Source organism: Ovis aries, chromosome 16 (genome assembly GCF_016772045.2).
Source record: "Ovis aries strain OAR_USU_Benz2616 breed Rambouillet chromosome 16, ARS-UI_Ramb_v3.0, whole genome shotgun sequence".
Lineage (NCBI taxonomy): Eukaryota > Metazoa > Chordata > Mammalia > Artiodactyla > Bovidae > Ovis > Ovis aries.
This window is the reverse complement of record NC_056069.1, coordinates 35,219,121-35,241,649: the sequence shown is the minus strand read 5'-3', so window position 1 is coordinate 35,241,649 and position 22,529 is coordinate 35,219,121. Positions and strand designations below refer to the sequence as shown.

General features: G+C 39.6%; 1 protein-coding gene across 10 annotated transcripts in view; it reads right to left on the bottom strand.

Moving 5' to 3' along the window:
* Window positions 1–1,380: 1,380 nt before the first annotated feature.
* DAB2 (DAB adaptor protein 2) overlaps window positions 1,381–22,529 on the bottom strand; it is a 57,130-nt gene continuing 35,981 nt past the window's right edge. For 2 of the 10 annotated variants that reach the window (XM_060400470.1, XM_012097011.5), the window contains 13 exons: window positions 22,285–22,383; window positions 18,877–19,008; window positions 18,334–18,414; window positions 17,533–17,559; window positions 17,236–17,289; window positions 16,770–16,832; window positions 11,338–11,991; window positions 10,180–10,336; window positions 6,323–6,955; window positions 5,447–5,556; window positions 4,805–4,875; window positions 3,074–3,109; window positions 1,381–1,759 (listed from right to left, as the gene is read on the bottom strand). In XM_060400470.1, the coding sequence (XP_060256453.1) occupies window positions 4,810–4,875; window positions 5,447–5,556; window positions 6,323–6,955; window positions 10,180–10,336; window positions 11,338–11,991; window positions 16,770–16,832; window positions 17,236–17,289; window positions 17,533–17,559; window positions 18,334–18,414; window positions 18,877–19,008; window positions 22,285–22,383 (2,076 nt within the window). In that variant the 3' untranslated portion in view covers window positions 1,381–1,759; window positions 3,074–3,109; window positions 4,805–4,809. Of the gene's footprint in view, window positions 3,110–4,804; window positions 4,876–5,446; window positions 5,557–6,322; window positions 6,956–10,179; window positions 10,337–11,337; window positions 11,992–16,769; window positions 16,833–17,235; window positions 17,290–17,532; window positions 17,560–18,333; window positions 18,415–18,876; window positions 19,009–22,284; window positions 22,384–22,529 lie in introns of all 10 variants that reach the window. The other 8 variants (XM_042233834.2, XM_042233833.2, XM_060400472.1 and 5 more) reach the window with 6 other exon arrangements.

The window sequence follows — 22,529 nt, the reverse complement described above, 5'->3', positions numbered from 1 at the left end:
CATCATGTCTGACTCTTTGCAACCCCCTGGACTGTAGCCCACCAGGCTCCCCTGTCCATGGGGATTCTCCAGGCAAGAATACTAGAATGGGTTGCCATTCCCTCCTCCAGGGCTTCTTCCCAACACAGGGATTGAATCCAGGTCTCTGGCATTGCAGGCAGATTCTTTACCATCTGAGCCACCAGGGAAGCCCCAAATCCCGGAGTGTGTAGATTATCCCTTTTCCAGGGGATCTTCCTGACCCAGGAATCGAACCAGGGTCTCTTGCATTGCAGGCGGATTCTTTACCAACTGAGCTACCAAGGAAGCTACTGCTGCTACTAAGAGACTCTAAAGAGGTCTGTTTCCACTTCACAGGGACACTTCAGGAGGCACCTCCCTCTGCTTGCTTAACAGCAGTTACTACTGCACTGAAGTGAATGTCATCCCCTTGTACACACGAGCAAGGGTTAACCTCTGGCAAGAGCTTGCTTAAACCACATGGAAATATCACACAGGTTCAATGGGTTAGATACACTGCAGAGCATTTGGATAAACCATGTAATTTGTGCAACATATTCTTATCAGCAGCCCTTTCCAGCTCATCTGTGGTTTACTGGAAGCTGCTTACATGTGGAGTCTGTTTCTCTATATTCTACTCAGAAACAGATCAAATATTTCAGTTAAAAGGAAAGGTAAGGCAGTACTATCAAATATCCCAGAACAGTAAATGCCAATCAATGACACTTATTCTGTCAAGTTCATCTGATTACCTGGAGATGTCAAGTTTAACACCAAGACTTCTACACTGTGAAGGAGTGTCTGCTTTGGGGTCATCTGTTTTGTAGCTCTTGGTCTTGAAATGAATGAGAGCCTTGAATGTCTTTTTTATTTTTTTTAAATAAGGGAGAGTGTTTAAGAGTGTCCTGGTGCTAAAGACATTTGACCATTAGCTTGCCCACCTCACTTAGAAGCTCTTCTGAGTAGCTTACAGAAGCTTAAACCAGTCCACAGAGCTGTGTTTTGATGAAGTCAAACATCACTGAATAAAGAACAGGGGAGGAAAGGGTAAAAGGCATGAACCAATAGTTTACTAATGAATGACTTTTACACTAGACATAATTGAGGTTGTTCTGGCATAGGTCTTATCCCCTGGACTCCCATTAAACTCCCAGGAAAGGAGAATGTATAGGTCTGAGAGAGGAAAATTGAGTCTTGAAAAGCATCAGATATTAATTTACCTGTGGTCCTATTTCACAGATTTCTACTTTTTCATTTTGGTGACAATCCAGAATGCACCATAATTAACATTTGCTCGCCTTACACTAGTATATGTTATATCTTGACCCTATCACATCAACCCAAAGCAGGGGTCAAATGAATTGACAGTAACACATGAGATTCTGCTATTCCAGTTTATTGAAATGAGTAAATTTATAGCTTTCTTTGCATACAGAAAAGTGCACAAGGAAATAAGTATGTACAAAACAATTGTGTGGCTGGTCATCAGTTTCAAAAAATTTGTCTACTTTCAAAAATTCAAACGATCTAGAAATAATTGCCTCCAGTTTAGCACATTTAGGTATTTGGACATATAAAATATTATTTCAAGTCTGTTGATAATAACTGAGTAGAAAGTCAGACATTGCCATACATGATCAGCTATTACCATTCAACATAAAACCATAGGACTTTAGCTTGGACTACTTGGGGCTAATCAACAGAGGTTCATGAGGCCACCATCTTGTTTTGATCCTGAGCAGTCATCCTCTTCTTCCACCTAAAGATAACATTGTATGTGGTTGATTAACACCCACAAGAACCTGAGCACTAGGGTCAAGAAATAACATTAGAAACCCAACATAAACAAAATAAAACAAAACTCATTATGGCAAGAACAAACCTTTCAGATCTGTGCCAACAACAAGACTGAAAATGAGCTGGAGTTTCCAAGATTGTGAGGAGAAAAATACTGCCTACATTAAATTTTTAAAGATAACACCAAATACTTGTTCTACAGAATCCACCCCCCGCCCCCATTTATCTTCTGACTGTGAGACGGTGGCATCAAGAAAGCTTTCCAGTTACTGGATAAAGGTCTGGCGTGACCCCAGATAAGCACCTATCATGTTTGGCACAATCACATTTAACTTTGTGATGTGCTTCTCTTAGGAATGCAGTCCTTCATTGCTGAGTCGAGTTCAATTTTTCCTCAACGTGAACTGTTCTGGAACTTCAGCTCGAGAAGATAGCCTCTTATTCCATAGAAAGGATAAAGGTGGTGTGCATTTGCAACTCTAGTTACTGAGATTAGCGATTACTGAGAAGGTAGAGCATAGCGGCTTCAGACCTGTGAATCGTTAGATTTTTTTGCCCCATAAAACTCTATTGTTTATGAAAGAGAGAAGCCCAGGAGCAAAAATGACTGAAAAGAGAATTGGAGGTAAAAGAAGAGGAGAGATGAAAAATGAGTGTTCCCTCCTTTGCAATAGCTAGCAAGAGGTAAGAGAAAGGACAATCTCACCCTTGAGAGAAAATGTATCTTCAGAAAGAAAAGTTGCATCCTTGAAAACATTCGTGGGTATGTCAGATTCCAAGGAGACTCTCCTAAGGAGAAATTGAACTTGCTTCCATTTTACTTTAAAAATGCTCTGTAAGTGACGGTCTGAAGCAAGATTTAAGAAGGTACCTTGTTCTACAATCTTTAGGTTTAATGCTCTGAAACAGAACCCCCAAACACTATGAACAGTAGGGATTTCAAAATTTATTCAAAACAGTATAATCTGAGGGGTTGTGGTGGCTGCATCACCCAACCAAAGGGTACATGGGTCACATGGGTTCCAGAAGGTTCTAGGGTCACAATAGACAAGGGTCCAAGTAGGAAAACTACTTCGCTTACATTCGGCTAGGGAGTTTAGGTTCTTAATTTATTTAAAGCCATAGATTCAGTTTAGCGAAACAGAAAGTAGAAGGTATTCTACAAGTGGGAGAGGCAGCAAGAAATAAGGCTATTGATAATATGTCAAAGCTAAAACAAGGGCAAAGGTCAGGACTTGTCTGCCAATTAGCTTTGTCCTTGACTACTAAGGCCAACCTCTTTGTTTCTCTGGACAGTCAGCATGCCAAGTTCCTAGAGAAGTATGGAGAAGAAAAAAAAACCCATGGTTAGAATTCTGGGGTCAAATATTTAATGTGTTAAACATTAAGTTATTATCTATGTTAATAATAGTATCTCCTAGGACTGATTCAAGAGGATAAAACAACTGATGTAGAATCTGTAATAAAGTGATTAATTCAGGTGCTCAATAATGTTGGCCATTTTGTCCCAAGGTAGTTCTTCTACTCACTCCCCAATCTACCTTTTAGTAGGGTAACTAGAATTCCCCTTCCTTCACGACCTAAAGAAGGAAGTGCTTCCAGAGAGACCTCTAGTCAATTCAATTAGATGCAAACAATCCTCCTAGACTGTTAGTGCAGGCTATTCCTTTTGCTTGGTTCATGGGTGCCTCTCCCATGAGGAGGCAAGAGTGAGTCCCTGTTAAGATTCAATATATCATACCATTTTATTACATTGCAACTCATCTGGATACTTGCTAAAATAAAGCTTTTCCTCAGCACCAAGGGGGATTCCTCAAGGCTAGGGCCCAGGAATTTGCCTTTTCAGTAATCTCACTCTGTAGCCTATTTTATGGAAAAACATTTTCAGAAAGACTGTAATTATAGAAGTGGAGTGAGGGAGATAATCCAAATTGCAAATAAACTCAAATCTTATTGTTAGTATCAGACTTAAGATATATATCTATTTAAAACAATTAAGTTCTACTAAGTGGGTTGAGAGAGAGTTGGGGTCGAGAGTTTGGTAGTCCCACGTGAATGGGGGCCAGGGGGCAAAACTGGGAAAAAAAATGGGTTTGGGTTCTTTTCATTCTTCCTATTTTTCTCCTCTTCCAGCTATCCCTTACTTCCTCTAAAATGCAGATAAGCCTCTTCTCCTCCACAAACTGCAATGTTTTAAGATCAGATAAAGTTGCTTCCACTAACTGATGAGAAAGAAACACACTCCCATCTTCACTCCCAGATCTCAATCTAAGGTGCTGGTGGTGGTTCAGTTGCTAAGTCGTGTCCGACTCTTGCGACCCCATGGACTGTAGCCTGCCAGGCTCCTCTGTCCATGACATTCTCCAGGCAAGAATACTGGAGTGCGTTGCCGTTTCCAAGTCTAAGGTGGTAACCCACAATAACTGACTGAGGATAAAACCCACCAGTGGACTCATCTGAACTTGCTTTTCAAGGGGTTACTGGAAGCTGTCACCACTTTGAGATTTAATACCACCAGACGATTTCAGACCAATTGTGAGGCTCCCTTACAAAGAAATGCATATTGAATTGGATGACAAAAGTGTAATCATGATTTGTTTGGCTGACCTCTTTGGTGGTTTCAGAAGGCCTTCAGAATTTGAAGCATCTATAGAAAACTGAGTAGTTACTAGGAAACTTTGCAATCACTTCAATATGAAGATCAAAAATCTAGAAGGCTGTTATGTGTTATATGGAGTTTTACTTCTATACAGAAGTGAAATGTTAAAAACGCAGGACAGAAACCTATATCCATGAGTATATTACTGTTTTTTTAATATGTGTAAGAACTCTATTCATAAATGCTCAGCTTAGTCATTATTGAATTAGTTAGGCATAGTGTTCCATATCTTTTACTTCTCCATTTCAGAAGAACTTTTTCTTTCCATTTCTAAACTTCAAATTTCACCCTTATTCTCTGTGCCACCCTTTCTTACGAAGCCTAAGCTTAGCAGGATCTTCTACTTACAGAAGTTAGGCAAAAGGATTTCCAAATGGATCTCTATATATATCGGATGATGTGGGTTGAAGAGAAGCCATCTATGGAAACAAAACCACCTAGTCAATAACTATAATTACAATGATAAGAAAATACCTATAATTAAGACTTCTCAGATTCGTTTAAAAATCGCTTAGGTCACAGACTAATCAGATATTGTATGGGTTTACAATGATTTGTGTTTTCCTGCTTGTGATTGATATATATTTAATATTTACATCAAAAGCAAGATTCAGAATTATGTTTGCTCCCCCAAAATGCAAAATATTGTTTTTATGAGCTAAGTAATTTTGTGTTAGGAAATTAAACGTTTGAAAGGTTTTTAAGCATAGTGTTTTGGCTCAATTTTCTTCCAAAGGGCTTTCCCAGGCTAGATTAAGTGAGAGACAAAGGACTTTTCTATATGATATTGCTTCTCAAATTCAAGAGAGTAGTTCCTGTAAAAATAATCTTTCCCCAGTTTGAGTTGAGGTTTACACTGCAGTGGTTCTTAGTGATAAATCTTATTCAAATGTCCTTTACTGTCAAAGATACAAGCAAGGTTAATTCAGGAGGTGATAACTCTATGTGGCGTGTACTTTGGAATATCAGCTTCTAATAGTTGGTACTTACAGAGGCTGGTGATGAGCGGAAAGAATCTTTAGAGAAGGGGTTCTCAAATGCATTGTCAGCAGATTTGGTAACTGGCGGGGCACTGTGTCGGGGAGCTGGCTTTGGTAGATCTAGAAGGTGAAAAAGTAGTCGGTAAACAAGCTTTCCTCCAATGCAAGCCCAAGTCCTCCAGTCAGGCTTATCTTAGAAATTAAGTTTCATATTTTTGAAACTGACATTGACCAAACAAAAATTATCACACCAAATACCAGGACTTCCAGGGATGATTACAAGCAAAATTCATCCCTTCTTGGAAGAGGAAGCCAGGCATATTCACTTGAAGTGGAAGAGATTCAGAATTCCCTCACTTAAAAACACCTACATGGCAAAACTTCATTAAGCCTTGAGGCCAACACAGAAATAAAGACTTCTAGAGATTCAATTACCTGATAGATTAACTAACTAATAAAAGTACAGCTAGCATTCAAATACTGGTTGCATTTCAAAGCTCTTTCTTTCTACCACGCCTTTTAACTTCCCTCATTAGATGGGTAGTATGATCCATGCATATCTATTAATGAAAAAAAATGAGCCTACAGCCCTACATACCTACCTGCAGTCCTCCGGGTGCCACAACCCATTGAATTTCAATAGCTCTCAGCAGCCCTTTTAAGAATTGTCACAAGAGGGCAGCACTGGGCCAGTCCTTAGAAATAGCTAACCAAGGTACCCTGTTAACTCCATAAGCTAAATGGTTAAGTTGTCTCCATAGCCCCTGATAGATGAAAAAAGCAAGAGTACAGCTATGAGGGGTCTGGAGAGGGTTCTGAGAGACTCTCCGGATTCATACGACTGAAATCCTTGTGGGTGCAGTTGTCAGAGAAGTAGGTAGCTTACCATTGATCTTTCTCAACAGTTGATTAGCGTCCAGATCATCATGGTCTGCGTTCTCCTGAGGAATGCCAACTTTGCTGTTGAAATAACTGGAGAAGGCGCTCGAGGTCCCAGAGGAGTTCTGCTCTCCCTTCCTTGCCGGCACAGTAGGTGGCTGCCGCAGTTGGAAGTCCTTAAACATTTCTTTCACTTCCTTGACTTCTCTGTCCCCAAGAGGGTCCAAGGCAATGAAGGCATCGCTGGGGACATCCTTTGGAGGGCCAGTTCTGGGAGGTGGTTGAGGAGGAGTGACCAGGAGAGAGGAGAGCATAGAGGGGGGCTGGGCGGACACAGCAGGAGCTGGAAACACATTGCTCTGAAAAGGGTTCCCCAGAGGGCTGTTTGCTGACCATGTATTGGGTGTTATGGATGCTGATGTGCCCCAAGCTACAGGGGGTGGAGAGGAAACTGAGACCGCGAAAGAGGAAGGCTGGTTCCAACCCGGAACACTTGGGCTTGTGGTAAAGACGATTGGCTGACTGAATCCTGAAGGCTGACCAGCCATCATAGCGCCTGGGACCACTGAAGGGGACTGACTGAAGACTAAAGGTGCTGGGCTCCATGGCGCTGCCTGAGCAGAGAGAACTGGCACACCACCTGAAGGGAGGAAGCGGAACAGAGGACTTAAATCAGAAGACCAGCTTGAAGAGGATTCTTGAGTGCCAGAAAGTCAGCTCTCTGGAGAGCATTGATAGAGAGCATCTACATGCCAACCTTTATTAAGCCTTGAGGCTGACATGGTTCTTATTAGATTAAATCACTCTAAAGATGAATTGGGTTTCCCTGGTGGCTCAGATGGTAACGAACCTGCCTGCAATTCAGGAGACCCAGGTTCGATCCCTGGGTCAGGAAGATGCCCTGGAGAAGGGAATGGCTACCCACCCCAGTATTTTTGCCTGGAGAATTCCAGGGACAGAAGAGCCTGGTGGGCAAAGTATCAGACTTGACTGAGCAACACTTTCACTTTCTTTTCAAAGATGAATTAGCTGTAGCACATATTCAAATGTTTGTTGCACTTTGAAGTCCTTTTTTTCTACCACATGTTTTTAAATTTTCCTCATTAGATAGGTAATACAGTCCACAAGTACCAAGTCATAAAAGAAAATGAGCCCTTTTCATACCTACATTGATGTAATTCAAACAGCTAGAACAGAGCCTGTCAGTAATATGAATCTACATGTTGAGTAAATACATTGACATATATAAGCCATGCTTATTATGAGGTAGTTAGTTATGATAATCCATTGGATACTCGAGTCATTGATGTAATCTTTTCATTTGGCAAATGGCTCAGGTTTGGAGTCTTATGGAGACTAGCTACTAGGCATATACATTAGGCTTTAACATGCTTACATCCTGAAGAAACCATTTCAAAGTTTCTTTTCTTTTAAATGTTGCCAAGGTTGACACAGCTATATAAAAGGATAGTAAAATTTGGTTTATGCCAAGATAGTTTTAGACTTTTACGTACAAAAATGGAGGAAAAGCTGGTTATCCTAGGAGAGCTGTTTAAAATAAACGTGCTTCCTGCCATGTGACACTCACTAAACTGCCAGAAGTTAAGAGGGAGAGGAGATAACGTGAAGGAAAAACAAAGACAAAACAAAACAAAAACCCCCCAAACAAACAAACAAGAAGCAAAACCACTTGCAATGTGAGTAACTATACCTGTCCAGGCATCTGCTCTTTGTGGGGAAATGGCTGTATCACTAGACCCCTGCCATTGCTGGTCTGTAATTAAATCACTAAAATCTAGGTCTCTTCAGTGCTCGCCCTCCTCTTCTTGAGAAGCTCATTCCTGACATCTTGTTCTAATACGTAGGACATTTTCTCTTTTGTGTCTTCCCAAGTGTATTAATAATCCAGTTAAACTGTCACCACTAACAGAAAACCTAAATTCAGCCTCATACTGCTTCACAAACGATGTTCTGCTCTCAAAAACCTACTTGCTTTGGGCTTTGGAGCAGAGCAATTCTTTAGTAATGAATACTTTCTAACCAAAGAAGGAAAAGGCCTTCAGACTTGGGTTAGGAATGTTTTTGTTTCCAGAGGGGGAGATATTTTGAAATGGTGTTCAGGGGCTGATGGAGCAAGATATTCTATCTTGAATTTTCTTAGGATTGGAGCTTAATTGATTGGTGTTAATTGATTCAGCTCTGTCATCACAAACCCCCTCCATCTGACCATGAACACACAAGGTGTACTCATGAACAGTGAGTGGCTTTCAGTGGTGGCTCATCTTATTAATTAATATGCTTACTTTTGAGGTGAAGAAATTGGGTAGAAGAATATTAATTATTAAAATTGGGAAGATCACAGTCTGCGATAGAGACCAAAACTCACGCATACCACTGATTCCAGTCCCTGCCCTCCTATTCTGTCTCCTTGACATCAAGGAACAGAACTATATTTTTTATTGGAATGTTAATTAAAATGCTTATTTATTATTCTTGGCCACACTGTGTGGCATGCAGGATCTTAGTTCTCCAAGCAGGGATCAAACCTGTGCCCTTGCATTGGGAACACAGAGTCTTAACCATTAGACTGCCAGGGAAGTCCCTCAAATACTTATTTACATGTATACAGAAATTAGACTTCATTTACACCAAAGAATATGCACACAGGCAGACCCTGGAGATATTTCAAACTTGTTTCCAGACTGTCATAAAAGGGAATATGACAATAAAGTGAGTCAAGCAAGCTTTTAGGTTTTCCAGTGCATATAAAAGTCATGCTTATATTATACCATAGTCTAGTAAATATGCAATAGTATTATGGCTAAAAAAACAAAGTATATACCTTAACTTTAAAATAATTTATTGTTAAAAATGTTAACCATCATCTGAGCTTTCAGCAAGTCATAATCTCCTGGCAACAGTAACATCAAAGATCATCGATCACAGATCACCATTTAAGAATAAAATGTTTGGAATACTGCAGAAATTACCAAAATGTGACAAAGAGACAAGAACTGAGCAAATGCTGTTGGAAAAATGGTGCTGATACACTTGCTTCACTCATGGTTGCCATAAACCACCAATTTGTAAAAAAAAAAAAATCCACTGTCTCCAAAGTTCAATAAAATGAAGTGTAATAAAACAAGGTATGCCTGCATTCCTTTCACAACCAATCAAGGGAACAGTTCTCTTAGATTTGATAATACAGGCTTCTCGAAGTAGGTTGAGTTTGAACAAAGTTATTGCTATCATTAAAAAAAAAATAATTTAAACTTTATTAACTGAAGCCAGAGTCACTCACTAATAATTTACTCCAACTGGATGTACAAATTGGGTACAACTGTACATGCCTTTCTCATAACCACCACATGCCAAAGAACAGAGCTGGGTTCAGAACCCTGCACTTTCACTCAGTGACTTACACTTAATTCAGATTTCACTTACATCCCCTCTGAGGTGTGTATCCCTTCCAAGAGGGGCATTAGTTTAACAGGGGATAATAGGGCTTTGATTTAAAAACAACAAGATTACATGGAAGACATGCATTGTTATTACTTTTTCAAATGGAGATGATCTCAACACCATTTCTCCAATGAAACCGGTCTGAGCTTCAGAATCCCTTACAACTGTCTTCAGTAAGCCATGACAAGTTAGTTCAGGTAGGTGCAACACTTGGAAACGGATTTCTTCTCACATGCCAACTCAAGTCAAGAGTTCCGAATGGAGGTGGATTGTACAGAAGTAAAAGTGGAAGAAAGGCTCTCTAGGATGAGGAACTCCTATGGATATGAAGTGCTTCCTTCTGTGAATTACTATCTGATGAAAGCAACAGAGCCAAACCTAACTCCATCTCTAAACACCTACCTAGACCCGGGAGGGGCCCCAGTGGGGCAGGAGCACTTGTTTTGAAGAGATCCAGAGGGTTGGTCTGTAGGGTTGCAGGTTGTCCTGTAGATTGTCCTGGAGGTTCTGAGATAGGAGGAGCAAAGATGTCTGCTGCAAGTAAGTCTTTTGCTGGAGACTGATGGGACAGAGAGGGATATGGAGGAGTTACTCAGGAACAGTGAAATACAGCTCTATTCGGTTTCCTAGTCTGTAACTCGACTTTGGGTACACAAAAAGAAAAGAAAAACTTTTTCCTATTATTGATAAATTACTACCAAAAAACCCCCAAAGACAAAGACAAAACAAAACAAAAAAGACACAGATCTGGGTAATGGACAGAATATTGGATCTTGGTGACTAATATAATGGAGGAGACTCAAAGTGAAATCTAATTTGCTTGTTCACACATTTGTATCTGTCTGACCTCCTTATCAGCTAAAAGCTGGAAGCTGGCAGTGAAAGGACAACTGTAAGTGAGTAGCTTAAATATTTCGGTCATTCTCCTGGATTTAAATCATTCTGCATAAAGATGACACAGTAGTTTAATCACTGAGCCAGCTTGCATATTCCAATGAGATTTTTAAAATGAAACTTACATAAACCACATTTTAAATTGCTTTTGAATGAAGGGGTAATGGTAAATATATAAGTTTCTTTTAAGACATTGGATTATTCTGGCATTAGTCAGAGGAGACAGACTTGAGAATTTTATACCACCACCTGGACAAGAATGCAATACAAGGGGAGGGGGATGTGCGGGGGGTGTGGGTTAGTATGGGGAGGGTACAAAGGGAATCACAGGAACCCTTGTCCTCCCCTCCCATAACATGACGATCAAACTTACCAGAGGTACAGAAGCATAGCAGCATTAAAAATGGAAAAACTTGTGTTTAGTTAATAATACGTGACAAGACATGCAAACGGAAAGCAGAGGGTGACAAACACTGCCGAGTGAGAAGCTTAAAAAGGATGCCAATTAGAGGAAAGTGTTCTTGGAGAACGATGTGCCTTATCCCACCTTCTATTTTACAGCCACACAGGAAACTACAAGAGCAGCAGGAAAGAGAGCTTGCATCACACCACCCTTTGGTACCGCACATGCATTCTGCCAATGGCTATGTGGAGAAGACAATTCACCTTAGCAGTCCTTCTGCCTCTTCCGGGTTTGGTACTTTGTGGAGGTGGGATAATGGCTATGGAGTCATGTGGTGAGGACTGGACAGAGCTTTCCAAGTCCTGCTTTATGCCATTCGGGACGGGCAGTCCTTTGGGAGGGCTTCCCACAAAAGGGTTCGGGGAGGATTTGATATGGAAGCCGTTCTGTTCTCTTTCAGATACCTCATTGTGAGTTCTCACTGCTGGCTGTGTTTGCGTACTTGATAAGGGCCATGGGCCTGCCTGAGCTTCCTGTTTGCCAGTCCGGTTAGAGATCTGGTCAAATTGCTGACCAAAGTAATCAACGTCCCCATTCAGGGGCCCATTACTCAGAGGGGTAGACGAGCTACTCAAATTCTCTTTCTTCTGATCTGGAGATTTGAGAGAATCAGACGAAGAGGGTGTCGATTGGTCTGGCTGTGCAAAAGGATCATCACGGAAAGGATCAGGATTAGGGGTGGGAAAGAAGTTGAGATTGGCAGAAAAGGCATTTTCAGGCAGGAAAGATGCCTGAGGCTTTGGTCGAGGAAGAGAGCAGGAGGTGATGCCATTTGTTAAGAACAGATTTTCTTGTAAAGAATTCTGATTGGTGTCGATTTCAGAGTTTAGATCCACTAACAGGATATCTTTGCTTTCCTATCACATTTGGAAAGAAAAAAAAAGAGAAAGGGTTAGTTCATGTTGTGACTTCAAATGAGAAAGCTACATACTGATGACCAGGATTATAACAATTTCCATTATATTTCAGTCTTACTGGTTGACCCTTACCTCCTCCCATCATGCCCCTGAATATATAGAATAGGTCCTCCTTGCACGTCTCAGGCCCTTTTAATTATGTTTCCACTTCATTCACCCTTCATTCAGTGAAAAGTTACAGTAGTTTGTTTTACACGTCTCCCCTCACCCTTTCAGACTGACTGAGCTCATGATCATTGTTTCAATTTATGCCTTTGAAAGTCTTAAAGGGAACTGATTGCAAGTGACTGATTCCAAGTGACTAAGTATAATTGAACTTGAAGGAAATGGCCTCAGACACCTAAACCTACTTCATACCTGATGTACATTCCTATTATACTGCTAGAGTCACCTGCCATCACCTTTCTCAATAAGTGAATTCACTGGCTCATATTTTATAGTTTTGGCTGTGATAAAGTTTAAGGTTAATATATTTCTCTATAATTGGGTTTTCTTCTGGGAGGGGGTCAAAAAAGATTGTCCCCTCCCATCACAGCAGGCTAGGTATGCCTCTTTAAATACTTAAGGATCTTTTTGAAGGTGCTGCCAAGTTGGATCTCTCATTCTCATCATATGAGTCTCTCTTTTGGACATAACTTTTTGTCTACATCCTTCTCAGAACGTGATACTCAAAATACTGATGTAATCTAATAATTATATATTTTGTCATAATACAGCTTAGCATTGCTTGTGTTGTGACAGTAATCTCATCTCTTTTTGTTCAGTTGCTAAGTCGTGTCCAACTCTTAGGGACCCCATGGACTGCAGCCCACCAGGCTTCCCTGTCCTTCACTATCTCCTGGAGTTTGCCCAAACTCATGTCCATTGCTGTCAATAATACCATTAAGCGATCTCATCTACTCAGTGGATAAATTCAACTAATTTAAAAGTCATCTTTAATTTATGTATAAGGTGGAGACATGGGTTTAAGAGTTAATTTGAAAGACACACCAAATTCTATTCCTTCTCTATCATTTTTTCAGATATGTTAATTATTTGAGTTCTCAATTGTCAGATAAGACATTATTTTCAACATAAAAGCAGCAAATTTGATAAATCTGACATATTTTTATTCAGGTCAATGACACAACTAATTAAGATTCACCCTAGGATACAGATGGCACACTGATAGACTGTCCTTCTGATTGACTGATCACTTAAATACTTAACTATGCTGGCCACAGAAGAAAATAAACAATAAAAATTGCCCAACTGAAATGGAAGCTAATTTTCTATCATTAGCCTGGGCAGATTCTTAAATATTTTGGTCATTGGGACAATGATCAAGACATCCTCAAGGGAATATAAAATCCTCAAACCAGCAAATAAAAACGGAGATTGAATAGGCTTTCTCGGCTTTAAGAGAAAAGAATAAATTTAAAAAAATTTTAGGTCTAATTGGTATTGATTTTTTGGCTTCCTTTACTGTTAGGGATAAAGATACAATTTGTAAAAAGACATTTTTTTCTCCTGATAACTAGAAGAACTTGTCAGAAGAGAGAGCTTGTGATTTAAAAAAAAAAAAAAAAAAACCTTAAAAAAAAAATCAAAGAAATTGATTGGAAGATCTCAATGTAGGGATCTTTAACAATCAAACGGTAGAACAAAATGTATTACAAAAGCTTGTGATTTCAATATTTATTCATTTATTCTGAGCCACCTCTGGATTAGAACAGTTGGGTGTTCACAGCTGGTAGAGTTCTCCTTCAAATACTTCAGAAGAAGTTCTGAGGACACGAAACAGGAGCCACAATGTTAGACTTCTGAATAGTCACCCTATAAGTAAAATGTATAAGGCTCTCCTCAGGTTGCGTTTGTCGTTAATTCAAAATTAAAAACCCACTTCATAGACTACAACTGAAAGATGTAAGACTCCTCATCTACGTCCTCCGTCAGCATTTATTTAATTCTGCGTTGGACTGTCAGCTGTAAACACTTCATCCACTTGGCTGTCACGTGGGCACCTGAGAGATAAGAACTGGTGATATGAACATGAAATATAGTCCCTGCTCTTAAGAGGCTCCAGTGAAAAGGGCAAGCAGGCAACCAAGAAGGTGTCTGCGCAGACCAGGTTTTAAATATTGAGTTCAGTAGACTAGCTTTCCTTCAGGTAATTCATCTTGCCTAACCATTCCAGTCTACCAAACCCTGGGACTCCCTGCTTAAAGCCTTTGGGGACTTCCTGCCGCTCCCCTATATCAAAATAAACTTCATTAACCAGACTTTCACAATGACCCACAATGGAGGTGGGTCACTTGCTTTTAGCCTAACTATTACTCTCTACTCTCCTACACACTTCAAAGACCTAACTCAAGTTCAGATTCTTTACAAAGCTTTTCCCCACTGATCCTTCTATTTCAGCTTCCCTTGCGCCCACCCATTGCCTCTTATATATACATGACACTGTGTCTTGTGCCCTGATCCCATCCCCATATCAGATATGATGGGGGAACCACATCTTATGCCTTTTTTCTTAATAACAAGGCTTTCAAATGGTGAAGTTTTTAAAGTTAAAGGTCATTTTTTTTGTTCTTTTTTTTTCTTTTCCTTTCCTTCTTTTTCTTTTGAGATACAGTATGGAAAAATACTGTTCAAGTGATTTTGTGATAAAAATTATGTTGTAGGCATGTCACTTAGTTTGCAGCATGAGTTTTACTTGAAATGCAAAAAACTATTCCTATAAATGTTGGAGGGAGGCGCAGATGGGTTAAGAAACCACTCATAAAGTCTAGGTAATTTAGATTTCTGCCTCTCTTCATCTCTTTCAGAGCAACTGCTGTGAGATTTCAAAATTTTTAAACAGGTTGGTTTTATCGAGTAGAAATAAATCTATTCATGAATATGAGTCATATGGAGTCATTATGAATATGGAGTCATATGTAGAAACACACTGGCAAAGTCTAATGAGCACATAATTAGCACCATTAACATTCTTTTAACAGATATGATCACTTTGATGTTATTTATCATTTAAATTTACTGTTAGTTTAACTAAAACTTGCATTTTATTTCTACAAGCCAAAAATTCCTAGAATGCACAAAGTCTAATATAAACAAGACTTAGGATTACTCCTGTTTTTCTTCATTTTTTTAGAACTTTGTAGAAGTCTACAGAAGCACATTAAACATTCAGTGCTTCCCTGCCTATCTCATCTCACTGGAATTCTACATACATTGAGTGTTTTGACCTCTTCCAATATACTAGTTGTTTGAATGTTGTTGGAAAGAAGGTTGTTCAGATGTCAATTTACTTTGGGAAGGAGCTTTTCATGAAGGAGGGGCAAAGTTGCCTAGCAACCAAACAGCCTCAGAGCAAGGATGGACCTTTCAGGATTATCTAATCTGGTATTTCAAAAAATTTATCTTTACAATAGTAACAAACATCACAAAGGATGAAAGGTTTCACAGACAAATGAGTCAGGACTTCTTACTTGGAAGAATATTAAATGAGCTTCTCTATTTCAGGTTTTTTAGGGTTGCTAAAAGGTTGGGGTAGAGATGAATATCTGCAGCCTCTGCTCCTTCCCATCTCACTGGGCCTAGGTATTTGTGTGAAATTTCATAAGCATGCCATTCTCTACAGTACTCCACCAAGCAAGGCGTTTACCACTTCTCAATCCGCTGTTGCTCTAGTTCCTATGACCTTCTTGGTCACAGAGGTTTGCTTGACAGTTCTACAGGAGACTCCCAGATAAACATTCTTCCCATCATTCTAGACTGACACCCTTTTTCTTGAGTTATCTCTAAGTGCTTTCTCATAATTTATGTTCAAGTCCAGAAACTTACTTACTCAGAGGCATTATCTGAACCTCTAAACTAAATAAAAACCTTGTAAGTAACATCAGCTATTAGGCTTTGTGATTATTTTAACATTGATCTCCCTGCTAGACATTAAACTCCATGATGTCACTGAATTATAAATCTCACTTCTGTGCCCTGCAAACAGCAAATACTCAAGAAACTGTTAAATAAATAAAAAAGTTTTAAGAAGTCATTCAAAATTACAAGTAATTTCACTTGAAGCCTGTTTTGGAAGGTCTGAGACTTAGGCTTAAGTCTTAAAACTGAACCTCTGCTTGGGTAGATGAGAGGTTTTTTGAATCACCATTTCCTTGTTTGTAAAGGAAAAAATCGCTCCATTCTCAGAGTTGTTACAGATCAATCATAAGATCTGATATACTTAATATCCTGTAAGGAATGAGCAACTTTTTAAACAAAGACAAGCTTTGCTTAAACATAACTGAGCCTCTTAACTGTTTGTTTGGTTTTACTTTATACCAAGCTTATGCTACCGAATTACAACAAAAGAATTAGAAAAAAAAAAAGAAGAAGCCAGGAGTCTATACAATCAGTCATCTAACAAACATATTTCCTTCAAGTTGGCTTACACAAAGGATTAATATTCAGCTCCTCCTTGTGATGCTAAGTAATACAAACATGGACTACATTGCCTGACCTATTGCTCAGATTTAACTTCTAAGCAATATTAATGTATCTGATGTAGTGTTCTATGGTGACTTAAGATGCAAATTTGTTCTAGTAGCCATTTATACTTTATGCATAAAAATCAATAGTCACCTTCCAAGTTTCAATGAAATGCTCAAGATTTCTGGTTAATTGCCAATTTGAGTTATAGATGCCATTTCCATTACATTGCAAATTTAAAAACAGACACTTACTGTTGGACTACTTAGGTCAGGAGGTGTAGACATGTCCCCAAACAAATCCATCTGGTCAACACCCTTAAAAAAGTATTTTGATTAGATTCAGATGTGTCTATTAAAAAGGATTATTTTGTATATTGTTGTAATTGTTTCCTAAGCTAAAGTTTAGGAAAATAGTTGTCACAATTGGATTTTCACTTATCCAGTATAGATTTGATATTAGGTTAGTTAGGTCCGGTAGTGTAGACAAGTCCCCAGACAAATCCACCTGATGCATACTTTTAAAAAAGTACTTGGATTAGATTCAGAAGTTTTTACTAAAAAGATTACTTTGTATACTAACATAAATGTTATGCTGACGGTTAGAGTTGTCACAATTGGCTCTTCATACAGATTCCACACATATTTGGTATTAGCAACATCTTTAAGAAGTAAAACCTATGTTCAGGTAAGTAAGAATCACAAAAATTCACATACATACCAATTTCAATTTGCAAGGTGGGTCATCAAGATTCATTAGGGCATCACTCCCATTCTGAAAAGATGGCAAATATTAAAGATTTAATTGGTGAGTTTTCTCTGTGCAATTTAATTTCCTAGTGTATTAACTTATTAGCAGTTAAGATTTTGGCACTAATCATTCAATTGTACATCTTCTAAGACGAGGGGTCATGAACGCACAGTAATAAGCCAGGAGGGAAGTCTGCTTGGGTAGATGGCAAACAGGGCTTATACATACGGCACATGCAGTTCACAAGAACAAGAGCTGTTCTTTTACCTCTACTGTTTTGTTGGCTTCTTCCATCTACAAAGAGAGACACAAATTCAATGATCTTAATAAATTATCGGTAAAGTGAGTTCAAAGTGAAAGCGACAGTTGCTCAGTCATGTCTGACTCTTTGCGACCCCATGGACTATACAGGCCATGGAATTCTCCAGATCAGAATACTGGAGTGGGTAGCCTATCCCTTCTCCAAGGGGTCTTCCCATCCCAAGGATCGCACCCAGGTCTCCCACATTGCAGGCAGATTCTTTACTAGCTGAGGCAAAAGGGAAGCCCAAGAATACTGGAGTGAGTATCCTAACCCTTCTCCAGCAGATCTTCCCGAACCAGGAGTCGAACGTGGGTCTCCTGCACTGCAGGTGGATTCTTTATCAACTGAGCTATCAGGGAAGCCCAAAGGAAGTTCAAAAGGAGAATAAATATACCTATGGGTTCACAGGCATAAGGCATAAGAGAGTCTTGCGTTTGATTTCTGCCCACATTCCCCGCCCCTCCTCATATCAGTACTGGATTTAAATAGAGCTATTACACTTGGTACTCATGTACAGTCCTTGGGATCAATGTGAAACTTATAAGGAGAAAAGACAAGAGTCAGGGACTGGAAATCAGAAGGGCCTAAGTATAACACTCATCCAGTGCTCTTAGGAAAGAAGAGAAATACATTTCCTTACATTTTACACGTTGCAGAACCACATAGAAGCCAACTTTCCAGAGAGGACATATGTTCACATAATGTTAGACACAGTCTTGAATATTGTATTAAGTTTAATAAGGTCTGTATGAGACAGTACTTGCCTTTTTCTTTTCTTCTTCCTTTTTCTTTGTATTATAGATAACTTGGAAAAGGTCTTTCAGATCAATGACTAACGGCTCGGCCTGAAGCAAGACAAAGCATCTTTATCAGCATTTTAATCTATTTTCTTTCTTTTGTTCCCCATCACTTCTGCTTAGTATCAGTTTTTTCCTTTCTCTTAAAGCTCCTTCCCTCTGGTCTGTGGGAGATCTCCACCACTCTCACCCCTATCCCCAGAAATATAAAGTATACAGATAAAACAGGAAGTATTAATATAATCTTCCAAGTCCTTTCAAACTTTCTGGGAATAATTCACTATTGTTCTAAACTCAGCAATGACCTTATGACAATGACAACCCTGGTGCCACACATTACACGGGTATCATGACACTGAAAGAAGATCCCTCAGACCAATTATAGAGAGTCATCCTCTGAAGCACCGTTTAGTCCTACATCCAACTGTTTCCAGCAAGTTCTCTAGCTGAGAGACAGACACCCTCATGCTTAAGTCCCCCTCCAGGCATGCCTCAAGGATCAGAGCTTACCTGTTGCCCTGTCTTTATGGCAAAAAACTGGTGTTGGCCTTCTCCTCCACACACGTAACCAAATGCTCGGTTGTCTGTCACATCACGGGCAATGAAAGAAATCTTATTTACTGGATGTTCATGTTCTATTACCTTAAAAAAGGAACATCAAAAATGATGTATTGAGAAAACTAGAATCTATTTGCAAGCAAGCAGAACTAAGTATCAGATACCTAGGCATGTATGAAAAGACTAAAACATCTGAATATTTTCCCCTCCTGATTGAAGGCTACATTTATCCTTGCTAGGAAGAGGTCAAAATGGGAAACAAACAAATAACAAACAACTAAACAACAAAAAAAGGGAAACTAACAACAAAGAATAGAAAACAGAAATGGAAAGAATGATCCTTCTAATACTTCTATACTCTCTCTGTCCCAAAGACATGATGCCAAATTGCAAGGAAGAACTGAGGATTAGAAGACCAAGATTTTCTAAAGCAAAGATGGGGCATATAACCTCTAAAGCATTCCAAGTAGGTCTACTTTCCAAGTTCAGTTCACTTCAGTCGCTCAGCTGTGTCCAACTCTTTGCGATCCCATGGACTGCAGCACGCAAGGCTTCCCGGTCCATCACCAACTACCAGAGTCTACACAAACTCATGCCCATTGAGTCGGTGATGCCGCCCAACACTCTCATCCTCTGTCCTCCCCTTCTCCTCCCACCTTCAATGTTTCCCAGCATCAGGGTCTTTTCCAATGAGTCAGTTCTTCCCAGCAGGTGGCCAAAGTATTGGAGTTTCAGCTTCAGCATTAGTCCTTCCAATAAATATTCAGGACTTATTTCCTTTAGGATGGACTGGTTTGATCTCCTTGCAGTCCAAGGGACTCTCAAGAGTCTTCTCAAATATCACAGTTCAAAAGCATCAATTCTTTGGTGCTCAGCTTTCTTTATAGCCCAAATCTCACATCCATACATGACTACTGGAAAAACCATAGCTTTGACTAGACAGACCTTTCTTGTCAAAGTAATGTCTCTGCTTTTGAATATGCTGTCTAAGTTGGTCATAACTTTCCTTCCAAGAAGCAAGCGTCTTTTAATTTTATGGCTGCAATCACCATCTGCAGTGATTTTGGAGCCCCCCAAAATAAAGTCTCTCACTGTTTCCATTGTTTCCTCATCTATTTGCCATGAAGTGATGGGGCCAAATGCCATGATCTTAGTTTTTTGAATGTTGAATTTTAAGCCAACTTTTTCACTCTCCTCTTTCACGTTCATCAAGAGGCTTTTTAGTTGCTCTTCACTTTCTGCCATAAGGGTGGTGTCATCTGCTTATCTGAGGTTATTGATATTTCTCCCAGAATTCTTTTTTTCCCCAGAATTCTTGATTCCAGCTTGTTCTTCATCCAGTCCAGGGTTTCTCATGATGTACTCTGCATGTAAGTTAAATAAGCAGGGTGACAATATACAGCCTTAATGTACTCTTTTCCTGATTCGGAACATCTGTTGTTCCATGTCCAGTTCTAGCTGCTGCTTTTTGACCTGAATACAGATTTCTCAGGAGGCAGGTCAGGTGGTCTGGTATTCCCATCTCTTTCAGAATTTTCCACAGTTTATTGTGATCCACACAGTCAGAGGCTTTGTCATAGTCAGTAAAGCAGAAATAGATGTTTTTCTGGAACTCTCTTGCTTTTTCAATGATCCAGTGGATGTTGGCAATTTAATCTCTGGTTCCTCTGCCTTTTCTAAATCCAGCTTGAACATCTGGAAGTTCACAGTTCATGTACTGTTGAAGCCTGGCTTGGAGAATTTTGAGTGTTACTTTGCTAGCCTGTGAGATGAGTGCAATTGTGCGGTAGTTTGAGCATTCTTTGGCATTGCCTTTCTTTGGGATTGGAATGAAAACCGACCTTTTCCAGTCCTGTGGTCACTGCTGCATTTTCCAAATTTGCTGGCATATTGAGTGCAGCACTTTCACAGCATCATCTTTTAGGATTTGAAATAGCTCAGCTGGAATTCCATCACCTCCACTAGCTTTGTTCACAGTGATGCTTCCTAAGTCCCACTTGACTTCACATTCCAAGATGTCTGGCTCTAGGTGAGTGATCACACCATCATGGTTATCTGGGTCATGAGGATGTTTTTTGCAGTTCTTCTGTGTAATCTTGCCACCTCTTCTTAATATCTTTTGCTTCTGACTTTCCCAACTCAAACTCAAGTGAACGGCATATCTAAGCTAGAGGAATATTCATAAGGATCCTTTGACAATGGCTCAGACAGGTCAGAGAACCATCCTAAGTGTTATTGGAAAAATTACCCCCGGGACATTCTAGAAGTCACCAAATTCTGTCACAGTGAGACAAGACTATCCTCACTTAGATGTTCATGTCATTATCCAGGAGTGTCATATGAAAGGGCTTATTGATTTAGTAGTGCCTTCCCCTCAGTTCCCTACTCTCATTTATCTTGATCCTTTCAAGTAGATAGTAGGGCTCAACTCTTGAGTGATATTTGTAGGTGCCCAGGATGTGTCTTTGCTTTTGTTTCTCAGTAACGAAGGCCACTGAAAGTTTATATTGGGCATATTGGGAGGTTTGGGAATAAGAGAATGCTTGTGAGGGAAACCTGTCACTATTCTCTGGCAGGCTTATGAAAACAAGAGTCAAAAGATCAGGGGCAGTAGAGACAGCAGTGCATGAAGGTAGCAGAGTGGCTAAGCTGTACCAGGATTCCAGGGCCCTAAGTCTGACCAATGGATTTCTGCATATTAAAAAATGGGAATCTCTAGAAAGGGTTGAATAGCAATGGAAGATCTCCACGCAGTATCCTGATACAATAAACTATTGTGTAGCAATGAAAACTCATTTTAAATCGATGAATCTGATGTTATATAGAGTAGAGAGAAGAAAAAAAATCCCAGAACACTTGAAGTATGATAGTTTTTTTGATAAAACTCAAACAAACCGAAATTAAGGAAGACTATTCATGTGATAGAATAACAGCAACCACAGAAAATGAGCAAGGTTACACCTATGGGGTGAGAAGGAAGGGGAGAGGGAAAAAGAAAGGAAGATGTTTTGTTCATCAAGTTCAGAAACAAGGGGTAAGGATTAATCTCTTAGTCCACAAAAATACCTGACTGATACTGGTATCTATGGTATACTGGTGTTGAGGTTAGACTTATTGACTTCAGGTTCACGGTTCACATCTATGACAGGAAATAAATTTCAAAGTAAAGTATCATGACTCCTCACCTCCTACCCTGTCTGTTTTTTGCCTGTTACTCCTGGAAAAGTGTAGCAATATGTACTTTTTTTTTTTTTTTCCCCTACAGAATTTTGAAAGGGAAAATGGCAGCTGAAATTTACGCCACAAATTATTTGTCAGACTCAGATGGTCAGAAAGGTGCCAGCGAAAGTGAATTCTTACCCCAGTTTTCTCATCAATGATTTTTATTCCAGAAAGGGAAATATTGACCCAGATCCTTTGCTTGTGTTGTCCCTGAGACCGAGCAGCTGCCGCCATTCCCTGATGAGATTGGGAGAACAAGAAAAACTCTAGTTAAAAGCACCCTATGATGCCTCTGATTCTAAAATTTTAAAAGACAATCAGCTTTGTTTTTAGCTTGGTTTACCATCTATGAAGGGATTAAGCATCCTTCATAAGAGACAGCA